Below are 13108 nucleotides of genomic sequence, written 5' to 3' on the forward strand. Positions count from 1 at the left end.
TGTGTATCAGAAGGTTAACGCGGGGGGTGGGGGGGTGGCGGTGGGGGGGGGGGGGGGGGGGGGGGGGGGGGGGGCCGGGGGAGGAAAGTACTTTTGTTGTCATATTCTGTAATATTCCTCAGCCATAACTTGGTACAAAATCAGAGGGTAGAGGCATACACTCAGACTGACTGAATGCCAGTGAAATGGAAACATGAGCAATATTCCAATTTAACTCCACAGAAACCCACTAGTTAGTAAGTAGTTCAAGTATTTTAGTGCCTGCTGTGTTGCTGCCTACAGGGAAAATACTCTAAGTGCTTCCCTTTTCTCAAAAAGAAAAGAAATTTCCATCTATCTTTTATAAGGCTGTCTTGCCACATCCATTATACAGCATGACACAAACAGCCAGAGGAAGTATTGTGATGGTTTCCATTGTATGTTTAGTGAGTAGGTTTTTGTGAAAGGTAGAATACATACACACATACATACATATACATACACATACATGCATATACGTATATATATATAAAATATATGTATATATATACATATATATGTGTATATATACATATATATATGTGTATATATACATATATATATGTATATGTATACATATATATATGTGTGTATATATATACACACATATATATATATACACACATGCACACACTTACAAATTAGATCAGTGAACTGTAAAGATGTACGTGCCTTGTGCTGGCCTGTGGAATGTCAAATGTGGGGTGCTAATGCTTACGTATTTGTAATCCAATATTTTGTCATCCTGCCAGCTTGGCACAAAAGGGCAAAATTATCCTTATTCTGAGAATATTAGGCCATTAACTGGAACATCTTTTAGAACTACTTTTTTCCAGTCCGTGGACAATCAGCTATTTGAGGAAATAGCAAAGAATGAATTCCGGTTTTCAGACTCCGAAGTACACTGTTAATATAGCAGAATGAAGAAAATGGCAAGAGATGTCCCTGAATAATGTTGGGGTTTTTAACAGCTGAACCATCCAATATCCTACTTCATTCAAAAATGCGAAGGGATAATGTGAATTGGAGGAGTGATAGGAGGGATGACCCACAGACTATCAGTTTTGTATAAGGAAGGATTTTTAAAGTGCATGCATAAATTCTGCATGCTTGTATGTGTGTAAATACAAACTATCTTCTGTGTGCACAGACCAGTGAGATGTCAAGAGCAGCACCACTTGTGACATTTTAGTTATCCAAAAAGCTAATTTTTGTATTCAAAAACAACTTCAGCAGACCAAGAGGAGGGACATCAAGATGATTAGAGGGATGGAGCACCTCTCTTACAAGGAAAGACTGAGAGAATTGGGTCTGTCCAGCCTGGAGGAGAGAAGGTTTTGTGGTGACCTGATTGCAGCCTTCCAGTACCTGAAGGGAGCCTACAAGAAACATGCAGGAGGATTTTTTACCTGAGTAGGCAGAGAAGAGACAAGGGGAAATGGATTCAAACTGAATGAGAGTAGGTTTAGATTAGGTATTTGAAAAAAATTCTTTACTGTGAGGGTGGTGAGGCACTGGAACAGGTTGCCCGGAGGGCTTGTGGATGCCTCATCCCTCTAAGTGTTCAAAGCCAGGTTGGATGGTGCTCTGAGCAGCCTGGTGTAGGGAAAGGTGTCCCTGCCCCTGGCAGGGTGAATGGAGCTAGATGATCTTTAAGGTCCCTTCCAACCCAAGCCATTCTGTGATTCTGTAATTCTGTTCTATGAGAATGTTTTTGTTCAGCAGTAACATTCTTGCATACTTCAGACAATGGGGAGTGTGTGTGCATGCATGTGTGATGTAGACATAGGTATACATGAATAATCAGCATGAAAGAGTGTGCAGTGTATTACAGAACTGCTTGACATATGCATCATTTGACTACTTCACCTCTGCTGGTTACTTTATACCAACCTTCTCATCGCCATTCTGATGTCTAACTCTTTGGCAGAAGTGGTCCAGGCAGTCACCTACCTCCATGTCTTGCTTTGTTTTGAGTAAGCCTGACATTGAATAATAATTAAAAAAAAAATTCAGATCTTCCTTGTTTTCCCTCAACATTTTGGATGTCCTGGTTTGATGTCCAAAATAAGAAAAATTAATTTCTGCATAGGCAGCCTCTTATCATATACTCCTTGAGGAAAAGACATGAAGGTTTGAAATCCCTGGAAAGCAGAGATTTCCCAGAGCATTAGTAGGGCACCTAGAAATGAGAAAGAAAAATTCCTTTTGGGATTTTAGGATTCCCTAAATGTCTTCAAACACAACCTTACAGCTACTGAAATATTTAAATTTAAAAAAAAAACTTTTGCAGATAGGGAATAAAAAATATTGTTCTAGTAAAAACAGAGGCTGGTATGCTTATTGACTGCCTTAATTTGTTAGTCCGTCTTGGCTACAAAATCTAAAATGAGAAAAGACCTTCAGAAGAGGGAACCTGATCCAGGATGGGGATGAATGGGTAAGGAGAAATGCTCCCCACAAGGTACAGAAGACTGACAAAGGCAAACAGTTGATCCTTTATAAGAGGAAGATGTTGAAGGGTGGGAAAGCAGTTTGTTCTCCTCTTGAAATGCCTGGGAGAGTTTGCTGCCTACTGAAGGGAGCAGCCTGGGCACAGGTGAGTGCTGTGCTCATGAACTGGACCATGAAAACCCTTAGCTGAGGAAATGACTGTGCTGTCCTTGGCGCCACTTGGTCAGTCCAGCTTCTGGGACCTGGTAAGGGCCAGCTGGTAGTGCGTGCTGGTGGCTTGAATTTTAAACACAGACAGCTACTGATCCCATATACTTTGCAGGTAAATCCTGTGCAGTCTGGCTTAAACATCTTCTTCCCATTGAACCCAGAGAAAACCTTACCACCAACCTTGCTGAGGAAAAATGGGGTTGCAACTGCCTCCCTTCCTCTGTGATGCCACCCACTGCTTTTGTGACACCTTACTGTTGCACAATTTCAACACGCTATCCATGTTTTTGGCCCAGTATCTCAAAAGCAAAATCACATCTTTGTCCCTTTAACTTCTCTCTCAGCTGTTATGCTTGTTTTCTCCCCTCCTCTGGGACTGTGCACTCTGTTGCTGCTCCGGCTGCCGGGAGCAAGCGAGCAGAATTTCTCCTGCTGGCAAGCAACCGGCTCGTCTGGGGCTGGCGTCTTCCCAGAACGCTGCTGTTTGCATACCAGCAGGCAGAAGAGCAGGTGAAATGGGACTGGTGACATCTGTACAGATGCATTTGTCTGCTTAAATGCTGTTACGAATCTGCTACCCTTAAAGCCTCCGCTTCTCTGACAAGATCTCTCTCTCTCTCTCTCTCTCTCTTTCTCTTTCTCTCAAATAATTTTTCCAAGGAGAAAAGGAAAAGGCAGACAGAAATAGAAGGCAAGAGACAACAGCTTGAGGACCAGATACTTCAGCTGCAGCATTTCAAGGTAAGGGACTGATGCCAGAAATGATGGATTGACTAAATCTGTTCATTATTAGACATGCAGATCACACGTCTGAAAGCTGGGAAAAGCCCACTCTGACATGAAGCAGCATTCACTGCTGAAGACTATCTCTTGCAGTGATCATGTCCTGCCTGCTTTTCATTCTGTGTTTCATGTACAGGACCATGTTGTTTAAATGGTTTAGGAGCATGGAGTCGGGAGGGTGTGAGTGCAGGCAGCACAGCTGTGCTGTTATTATTAAACACTGTTATTTATTATACATAATGGTAAGACACCAATCGCTGTGGATTGGGTGTGCACTGCATGGCTTCAGCGAGCACTTTCTGTCTGCAGAGCTGCATTGGATTTCTCTGGTGCCTGTCGTTAGATTTCGTGTCTGTGTGTGTGTGTGTGTGTGTGTGTGTGTGTGTGTGTGTGTGTGTGTTACAGAAGGAGTGTTAGCACCCGTCTCTGTATGTGCATAAAGATTTAAATGTAGGATGAAGTTATTAGGCATACATGGCATAATAAAATGGGCATGTATGTACATGCAGGGAAGGTGTTGATGCTTATGTGTGTGTCTACATGGAGAGGCGCCTTGATATTTAAGAAGGTGCTGAGCAACCCCAGTCCCTGTTGGTCTCCATGACAGCTGCAGATAGCATCCTTTGAAAGCCATCCTTGCCACTTCTATAATTTATCCCTCCTGTCAGTAGCATATTTGTGCAGAGCAAAGATAAGAACAAAAACATACATGTGATCTTTTTGTAACTGGAAAGCATTTTTTGGTCAGATCTTCTTAGATTAGTTCAGTAAGGGAGCCTGAGGAATTTCAGTGATTAAAATACCTGAGAAAGATGATCAGAACTGGACAGTTTATCCTTGCAGCAAGAGAGCTGAGCTGTGTTTTTAAAATTAAGATATTTAGGTTGCTTGTGGAATAATATATGTGTGTGAGCAGTGCATCTGCATGAGGAGATGATGCACAGAATATCTCTGCCCACACATGCACTTGAAGACCAGACTTCAAGTTATGCTTACAGACAGGATCTTTCTCCTGCATCTCCAAGACCCTGCTGTCGTGTTCTGCAAACTATTCCCCCTTTTCTGGTAAACATGATGCAGTTAAGCCCAAGTAATTGATGTCAGCCTACACAAATGCCCCATCAGGTTTACCCTCAGTCTGTGAATGTCACATATTGTCTTTGGTGTTTCCAATAAAAGATGTGATTGCATTTCAGTGGGGTAACAGGATTTGCCATTTTGTTCAGGCTGCCATTGACAACAGGCAAGGCACATTTTTTCTGATAACTGTAGGGTGATGCAGCAGGGCAATAAGATGCTGTTCCAGTACCTTAATAATTTGGTTTTTTCTTTTTGCTACAAACTGATGACTTCCTTTATCATGTTAACTGTTTCCAAGCAAACTGAATTATGATTCTTCACGAAATTCTTTAAGAAGAGCCTTTTGGAAAGCCAGTTCTGTCTATTCCCTGATTCATCTGATTTGTTTTGATGTAGCTGTTGCTAAAATGAATTTTACCATCATGCATAAGAAAAAGTAAAAACCCTCAAAGTGGTGCAGTGGGATCAGCCCCTGGCTGATGTAGACTGGCATTGACTTCAGCCCTGCTATGCTGATTGCTACTAGTGGAGGTTTGTTTTTTGCTGCATGGATTTCTTCAGTGACACACTTGAAAAATAGCTGTTTCCCTTCATTTTTTAGCCCATGGGCTGGAACAAGAGCAATAATCATACAGGAAGCTAAGAGGAGATCAAGGCACAGAAATTTAAGGGCACAGACATTTAAAATGGCAGCTTTTTCAGCTTAAAGCACAGTCAGACTTAAGGTCTGTAATGCTGAGTGCAAGGATGAGCAACAAGATGTGATAGGATCTTCCCTACCTCTGTGTTCAGTGGCATCACTTGTCACCAAAGGACAATTGTGCTGCTTTTACAGGAATGGTCATGATTACTGCTGCTCCAGGAGCTGCCTGTACCACCAAACAACTGTCTGTTGGGAGACATAAATAAGGTGATAGCAGAGGTCTAGCTGGGATTGCAGAGTTCATCTTCATTGCTGCTAGGACCTTCCTAAAAAAATAAAATTAAAAAAAGGAATGTAGCAGCACTGGCTGGTAGTGTTTCTCTTTCTCTATGCAGACAGACTAAGCAAACTGTATTTTCTTTTCATGCATCGTTCAGTGTTCTGCTTGCTTAGTGGAGTGCTGACCAAAATGGTATTTGACCTACCAGGCTAATTTTTTCGTTTGCAAAGCTGTATATCCTCCTCCCACCTGCCCAAGGCTCTCACTCACCTCACCGTGTTTGTCCTGAGCCTCTCCAATTCAGGGGCTCCAAGTCTAATATGAATATAATCCCCCAGTCTGATATGGCTTCTCAATCTGACACACAGAGGTCAATATAAGTGCATCTATTTTCCTTCAGAGTGCTAGGTAGAACATGAATTATTTCCTGAGTTATGTGGATTTCATCTAATTCTGTGCAAAACATAAATCCAGGCCAAAAAGACCAGCTTTCCTAGGAAGCCCCTGTATTTTCTCAAAATGCTGTGCGGCTGTTGATGTCTGTGTGGAGTGTAAGGATTTCATATCAGTGTGCATTAAAATCTGCTGTGAAGAAACCTTTGAAAAAAAATCTGGGTTAATCCTGTGTCTGCAGTGTCTGAGTTGATCCCACAAGCATAAGAGCTTGAATTCTCCCAAAGACAACCAGTATTCAATGGGTTTGCTTCATTTTTGTGAAATGTCAGAGTAATTTTCGTTCTAAAATAACACTGTGTAAAACAGCATGTTTAGTTACTTCATAAAGGTTCTGGAAGCTACAGTGTTTCTGATAATTTCAGACAATTTTATTCATATTGGAAAAATATCTAATGGAAATAGTTTATTGCAAGTGTTTATGCTGTATTACCTACAGTTTTCAAGTTGCTGATGCCAATTAGACCTCTGACAAAATGACTTAACTCTACCACCAGTTCGTTCATTTTTCCCTAGTTACATATCTGACTGAAAATAAGGCAGTGGCAGCTGCTGCCCATTGTTTTAGGCAGAGCAGCCCAGTAAATACTAGACCACTAAAAGTCAGAGCTGAATGTGAGCAAGGTTTTGGCAACACGTGTTGCAAAGGCTCCTAAGAATGAGGCCTGTGGCTTTATGGCTGAGGACATAGGACAAAAAAGCGGCTCAGCTATTGACGGTCTGTGTGAGATTCAGAGTTAATCAAGTGAAACCTTCCAAGCGTTAAAATCTGAAGTCGGAGAGAATCCAGGGTGTTATAGGATCTAAAAGCTGAATTCCCTTGTTGCTGACAGTGAAAGCCATATCCCCTCTCCTGCGAATCACTGCTAAGTACGGATGTTGGTGGGCACAGAGTGCCCATATAGTACCTCCAGGCCACTGGGGCTCTCTGTTGAAGGCAGGAGGAGTATTTGTCTACCTTGCAATCAGATGCGTCATTGGAAAGGCCCTTGGTGTGGGAAAAAGTATGAAGATGCTTTGAAGCCCCATTTTTTGAGACTGAACAGGTTTGTTTACTCTAATAAGAGGCAATTTAGAAGAGTTCTCCTAACTTCCCCCCGCTCCAGTCCCTAATGCCAAAATAATGCTTTTCCCTTCATATAATACAAGGTCAATTTTGTTGTGTTTTTAGCAAGATAGAGTTTCAACTTCACCCCTCAATGGTTTCTTGGCTATATGCCTACAAATAGGGCTTGCCATGTCCATGGGAATTGGAAGTGCTACCAGCTTCTGCAGTTTAAAATCAGAGAAGTGGTCAAAATTCACCTTACACCAAACACACTGTCCACAGTCCAAATACACTGTCTGCAGTATCCGTCAAAATGATTTGGTTTCTGGAGAAAAATAAAAATTTATTTTGCTTGATTAGTTGAACAGAAGGTATAACCTATGAGCAACAACTTTTTTTATTAACTTGTTCAGCTAGGCAGCAGTTGTGCAGGCCTGTTTTAACAGAGATGTTTACTATTTCAAATGAACTCCAGGGTAGAAGCATTTCTTCCAAGATCTGGCTGCCTCTGTAGTTAGCTGAACAGAATTTCTAGAATTGTTTACTATAGCTCTGTTTGGTGGCTGATGGTAATAAAATAAACAGCACAAAACCTCCTAATTGGATGAAAAATCACTTCACTGCAGTTACTTTAACTATTACAATAAATCCATTTTCCACAGTTATTTTAGTTCTGGAGTGGTATAAATATTAGGGACCTATTTCTGTTAACATTTGCTTCCTAAAGACTGCAGTTCATGAACACAATCTCTAACATAATTACATCTGTACTCTAAAGGAAAGGAAAGCCTTTTTATGTTAGGAGATTTTGTTAGAGTATGGTTTTAGCTGAAACTAACTCTTCTATAAATAAATTTTTATTTTATAGTTCCACAGTTACATTGTTATCCACAATTTATTCTATTCTTATAATAATTGCTGTCAGAAAATGTTAATAGGTATGTCTGTCTTTCTCTCTATATATACAACACTGTGGAAAAACAGAGATAACTTTTGCCAATGAAGGAATCTTGTTACTACTTTGTCATGATTCCCTTTAGGATTTTCAAGTAAATTAATCCTTAAACCAAATGGCAATTCAGTCACACACAAAAAAAGTTTGATGATGTCATACAGTCTCCATTCCTTACAGGGTCAGCACAATATTTCCCAAAACCTAGTTTAGAGATGTGGGACAGTGAAGATGATATCTGTTGCTCTTTCCTTATCCACCAATGCTTTATGGCTCCGTCATAGAAGGCTACCATGTCTGTCAGGCATGATTTAGTGAAGCCATGTTGACTGTCACCAGTCATCTCCTTGTTTTTCATGTGCCTTAGCACAGTGTCCAGGATGATCCTGCTCCATGATCTCACCAGGCACAGAGGTAAGACTGACTGGCTTATCATTGCCCAGGTCTTCTTTATTTTTTTCCTTTTTAAAATTGGAGGATATGTTTCCGCTTTTGCAGTCGCTGGGAACTTCACCAGTCTGCCACAACTTCTCAAATAAGATAATGGGTCAGACCCCTTTTCTGCCAGTCATCTCATCAGATCCCATGAACTTGTGCAGCTTCAGATTCCTTAGGTGCTCTCAAGCCTAATGCTTGCCTACAGTGGGTGGTTCTTCCTCCTCCCAATCCCTGCCTTTGCCTTCTGTGTCTCAGGCTGGAGCACTTGCCCGTGAAGGCTGACGCAAAAAAGTCATTGAGTACCTCAACCTTCTCCGTGTCTCAGGTGATCAGGACTCCCATTTTCTTCTAGAGAGGCCCCACATTTTCCCTAGTCTTTCTTTTATCCCTGACATATCTGTAGAAGCTTTTCTGTTGTCCTTCATGTCCCTGGCCATATTTATTCCCATCAGGGCTTTAGCTTTCCTGAGGTGATCCCTGGGTGCTTGAACAATCTCTTTGTATTCCTCACAGGCCACTGTCCTTGCTCACACTCTCTGTAGGCTCTTTTCATGTTTGAGTTTGCTCAGGAGCAACTTGTTCATCCACACAGGCCTCCTGGCATTTTCTTCTTTGTTGGGATGCATTGCTCCTGAGCTTGGAGGAGGTAATTCTTGAATATCAACTAGCTTTCTTGGGCACCTCTTTCTTCCGGACCTTTATCCCATGTTAGTCTGTCAAACAGATCCCTGAAGAGGCCAAAGTCTGCTCTCTTATGTCCAGGGTAGTGAGCTTGCTGTGCACTCTCCTTGCTGTCCCCAGAAACTTGAACTCCACTGTTTCGTGGTCAATGCAGCCCAATCTGCCCTTGAGCTTAACATTTCTCACCTGTCCCTCCTTGGTGGTGAGAACAAGGTCCAGCATAGCACCTCTCCATCTTGGCTTCTCTGTCACTTGGAGGTGAAAGTTATCATCACAGCATTCCAGGAACTTCCTGAATTGCTTATGCCCTGTCTGTGTTGTCTCTCCAACAGATATCGGGGTGGTTGAAGTCCCCCATGAGCACCAGGGTTTGTGAACACTTCTGTCTGTCTATAGAGAGTCTTATCAGAAGTTCTGGGGCATGGAGAGGTTTAAGCTAATTTGGAGAGAAATTTATATTTTGAGAGCACAGGGGACCCCTGTTTGTCCCATTATGTGTATTAGCACCTTTGGGCTGATGCCCACCTTACCCTGGGAAGTTTGTCTACCACTAGGATTTAAACTGAGAATTGAGAGGCTCTCTGCCTCTCTGCTAACCTGTTTTATGATCCAGAAGAGAAATCCAGATTTGTTAAGCCACAAAAGGAGTGGGAGAGGGAATAGGACTACACAGCATAACTGTTTAGGGCTCTGCTCTATCTGAATTTCTTAGAGAGTACGAAACCTTAAGATATCCTTGATGAGAAGTACCACTTTGAAAGGAGGGTTTTAAAAAAATTCTTGTATGCTTTTTTTTTTTCAAATAATCAGAAAACAAAGTAACTATCCCCAGTTAAAATCTTTTAGTCATAATAGAATATCCAGGCCAGCTACACAAATTGACGACTGCAGAGAGATGAGAGCTTTAGTCATTTAATGGATGTTTCTTATCTGCTTTCACGTCACTGAAACACAGCTGAGTATACTGTAATTATTCTGGTATGAACCCATACAGGCAGGACTGCCTTGAAACACATCAAAATTGGCACTTACATTTTAACCAGTAACCAGGTCCTTCTAGCACTTCATAGCCACTCTGGCAGATTTTGCTTTAGCCAGACTATATCAAAGTAGCTGAAGGATGCTTACCTTACTTCAACCCCAGACCCTCCCAATGGCCTGAAACATGCTCAAAAATGAGTTCACATTACTCGAATCCAGCTTTTTAAAACAATGAATGTAAAAAACTTTAAGACTAGAAAAGAAAGGAATCTCTGAAATGTAGCTTCTCTTTTTGCCTCTTTTGACTTACGTGTGTGTGTGGAAAGGAGTGATAAACTGAAGCCAAGGGCAGATTGAAATTAGAGAAGAAATTATTCTTTCGGGAGACAATAGTAAAAACAATTGTGGCTGGGTAGTAATGATGATAACTTACAAAGCCTATTTGTTTGGGGGGAAGATGTCTGACAATTTTAGAAATCTGAGACTGTTCATTATTCCAAAAAGGGTTATTTTTTAATTATTTCTACTTTTCTTGCAACCATACTTTACTTCCTTTGAGAAAATGAAGTGAATACTCAGGGAAAACCAAAGCATACCTAAATTTCTGGCATCAGGAGGTAAAAGTGTGATCAAATTCTTTTCATGTGGGTATCTGCAAAAGGGGTCTTATTCAATTTTTTCAGTCCAGCCACATGAAGTCCAGAAACTTCAGCCAGCTTGAAGCTATTTTTTATTTCACCTCCAAAATTCCCTGGGAATCAGAGAAGGTCTCATGGAGTTATAATTTATGTGTGAGGCAACCCTGGAGGTCTCCTTGTGCTCCTGCCAACAGAAGCAGGTTTGTCCCATGCCCATCCTCATCCCATTACATTTGGACTCTGCCCAGAATTAGAAATCCCACGCTTCCTTTGGGAAACTTACTCTGAGGTCAGGCCACCATTGTCATTGCAGCATCCCCTTTTGCAAGCTGTGTCCCTGCACTGCTGGGACAGCCCATCTCCTCATCCCTCTCCGCACCCCTGCAGCAACCAATGGCGCTTGTTTATGGTCTATTCTCATCATGATGCTTAACCTTGCCACAGGTGAGATACCAAACAATTGCACAGAGCCATCATTATCATCTTGCCGTGAAAAAGTCTGAAATTTTAAATGACTTCCTAAAGAGACATACTGAAAAACAAACCCTAACTCTCCAGCATAACCCCCAACTCTCCAGCTGAGGTATATACGTGATTGATCTCACCTGTTACTTCAAGCAAAACTTCCTGGTAGCCTGGATGCTTAGAAAATATATGAGGAAAAGAACCTGCGTTTGACTTAACTGTCACCTTATTGTTCATTGTGTTTCGCCTCAGTTTCGTCTCAACTCTATGATGATTATTAGAAACTCTTACCTTGTATCGGGCTTTACCTGTGATCCCCTTCACTGAAACTAGTCTGTACAGACCAGGGCTCTGTAGCTGATGAATGATCTAACAAGAGAAACACAAACTTCTTGTCTACTTTAGAGTCTTGACAATGTCTCTTGCTGTGGTAGGTTTCCTTGCAGCTGAAACAGCTTGGGTTTTAGTTCATCTTCTTCATCTTTGTGTGGAAACAACTGTCTACTTGATTTACAAAGTTAAATAAATGGGACCTGAACAATTTAAAAGCAATGCACACAAAATATTTACACTGGTGATCTTGCTAATGAATGGGAAGTTTACTCTGAAAACATAAACCGATTGGTACTTTTTTCCCGCAAAACTTCCTAATTGGGCATTTATGTACAGCTGCAGTTTCAGTTCCTGTGAGTTTTTAAACAGACAAAGCACGAGACCTTCATGAAGAAGCTATCTATAGCTATCATCATACCCATCCCTCAGATCACTTGCCATAGCCATGCTTTCTCTGTGCATCTGCAGCTCCAGCTCACACTGAAGCTGTGCTGTCACAGCCCTTTGCCTTACCATGGGGGCACCAAGCCAAGACGCAGCCCTTCCCAAAGTGAGCACAAATCATGCCAACTTTCTCAGTCTTCTCTCACCCGTTTCTGCAGTCATGTGGCACTGTTTAACGTGTTACTGTCTGCCCTGTTGCTGTGCTGAACGTGTGCTTTGAGAAAAAGCAGTGGCTGAGTAAATACTCAGGGGAGCTGAAGGGCAGTCAAATGTACCAGCTACAGCAAGCAAACAAGAGGGAAAGATTATTTCTGCAAAGTCTTTTGGCTGTCACGATTCCATGTGGTAGTTATAATAGTGTCTGTTGTTTATCTTTATTTACTTACTTACTTGCTTCTTTTGTTATTTATTTCCTCATCTCCTCATATGCACCCCCTTTACACCCCCAGCCTGGTGACTCACTGATGCACTAGCAAAACTCTGTTACTCCAGGAAAGAGGTACAGGGGTCTTTGGAGACAGGCAGAACACTAGTCCCTTTGGTGAGTAGACTGCCTTGGAGATCCTGGCCTTGGTGGTCCACTGCAGTAAGGGTTTTATGAAAAGGAAAAACTCGGGCAAGTTACCTTTACCTGTGTGGCTGAGAAGAAGCTTAGGAAGAGGTTAAGCCATCAGTCTCTAATGACTGGTCACAAAAGGTTGTCAGTTCTGGTGGTCACATCTAAATAAGCTGGAAAAAATTAAGTTAATGTGTTTTAATGTTCGTTGTGATGAATACACATTAACCAACTGCTGGAAAATCTTTGCAATTCTTGGACTAAATGTAATCTCCTTAAAAAAATTTTAAGACATCACTTCCTTAACATGTTTCTAAGAAATGTTTTGTTCATTTCCTGAACAAAGAATAGCAACAACAACCTTGCAACTCTGCAGGATAATATTTAATCTGCTTTATAAACATGCTATTTGCTCTTGGGCTGGCTAAGCTTCACCAGCTATCATAGCTTTTTTGTTGAATCATATTTATATGAGCTGTGGCATTGTGATTGAAGTAAAGACTACAGTCCAGCTGCAAATTTTTCAGCTTGGCTTAATTCCCTAATCTGGACAATCCTTGAATCATATCCATCTATCATGCAGACACGCTCTTTAGGCTAAAACAAGTGTCTGAGATAACTGGAAAGGCAACAAAAAGTTTTGCTGCTATG

At 41.5% G+C, this 13108-nt stretch overlaps 1 protein-coding gene across 4 annotated transcripts in view; it reads left to right on the top strand.

The window, feature by feature from the left end:
* LOC113951571 (A-kinase anchor protein 2-like) overlaps positions 1-13108 on the top strand; it is a 264418-nt gene that overhangs the window by 44122 nt on the left and 207188 nt on the right. For 3 of the 4 annotated variants that reach the window (XM_027652664.1, XM_027652653.1, XM_027652654.1), the window contains exon 2: positions 3343-3423. In XM_027652664.1, coding sequence (XP_027508465.1) covers positions 3343-3423 — 81 coding nt within the window. Of the gene's footprint in view, positions 1-2987; positions 3193-3342; positions 3424-13108 lie in introns of those variants that run through there. The other variant, XM_027652658.1, reaches the window with a different exon arrangement.

This window comes from Corapipo altera, unplaced genomic scaffold, assembly GCF_003945725.1.
Source record: "Corapipo altera isolate COAL_440 unplaced genomic scaffold, ASM394572v1 61286, whole genome shotgun sequence".
NCBI classification, from domain to species: domain Eukaryota; kingdom Metazoa; phylum Chordata; class Aves; order Passeriformes; family Pipridae; genus Corapipo; species Corapipo altera.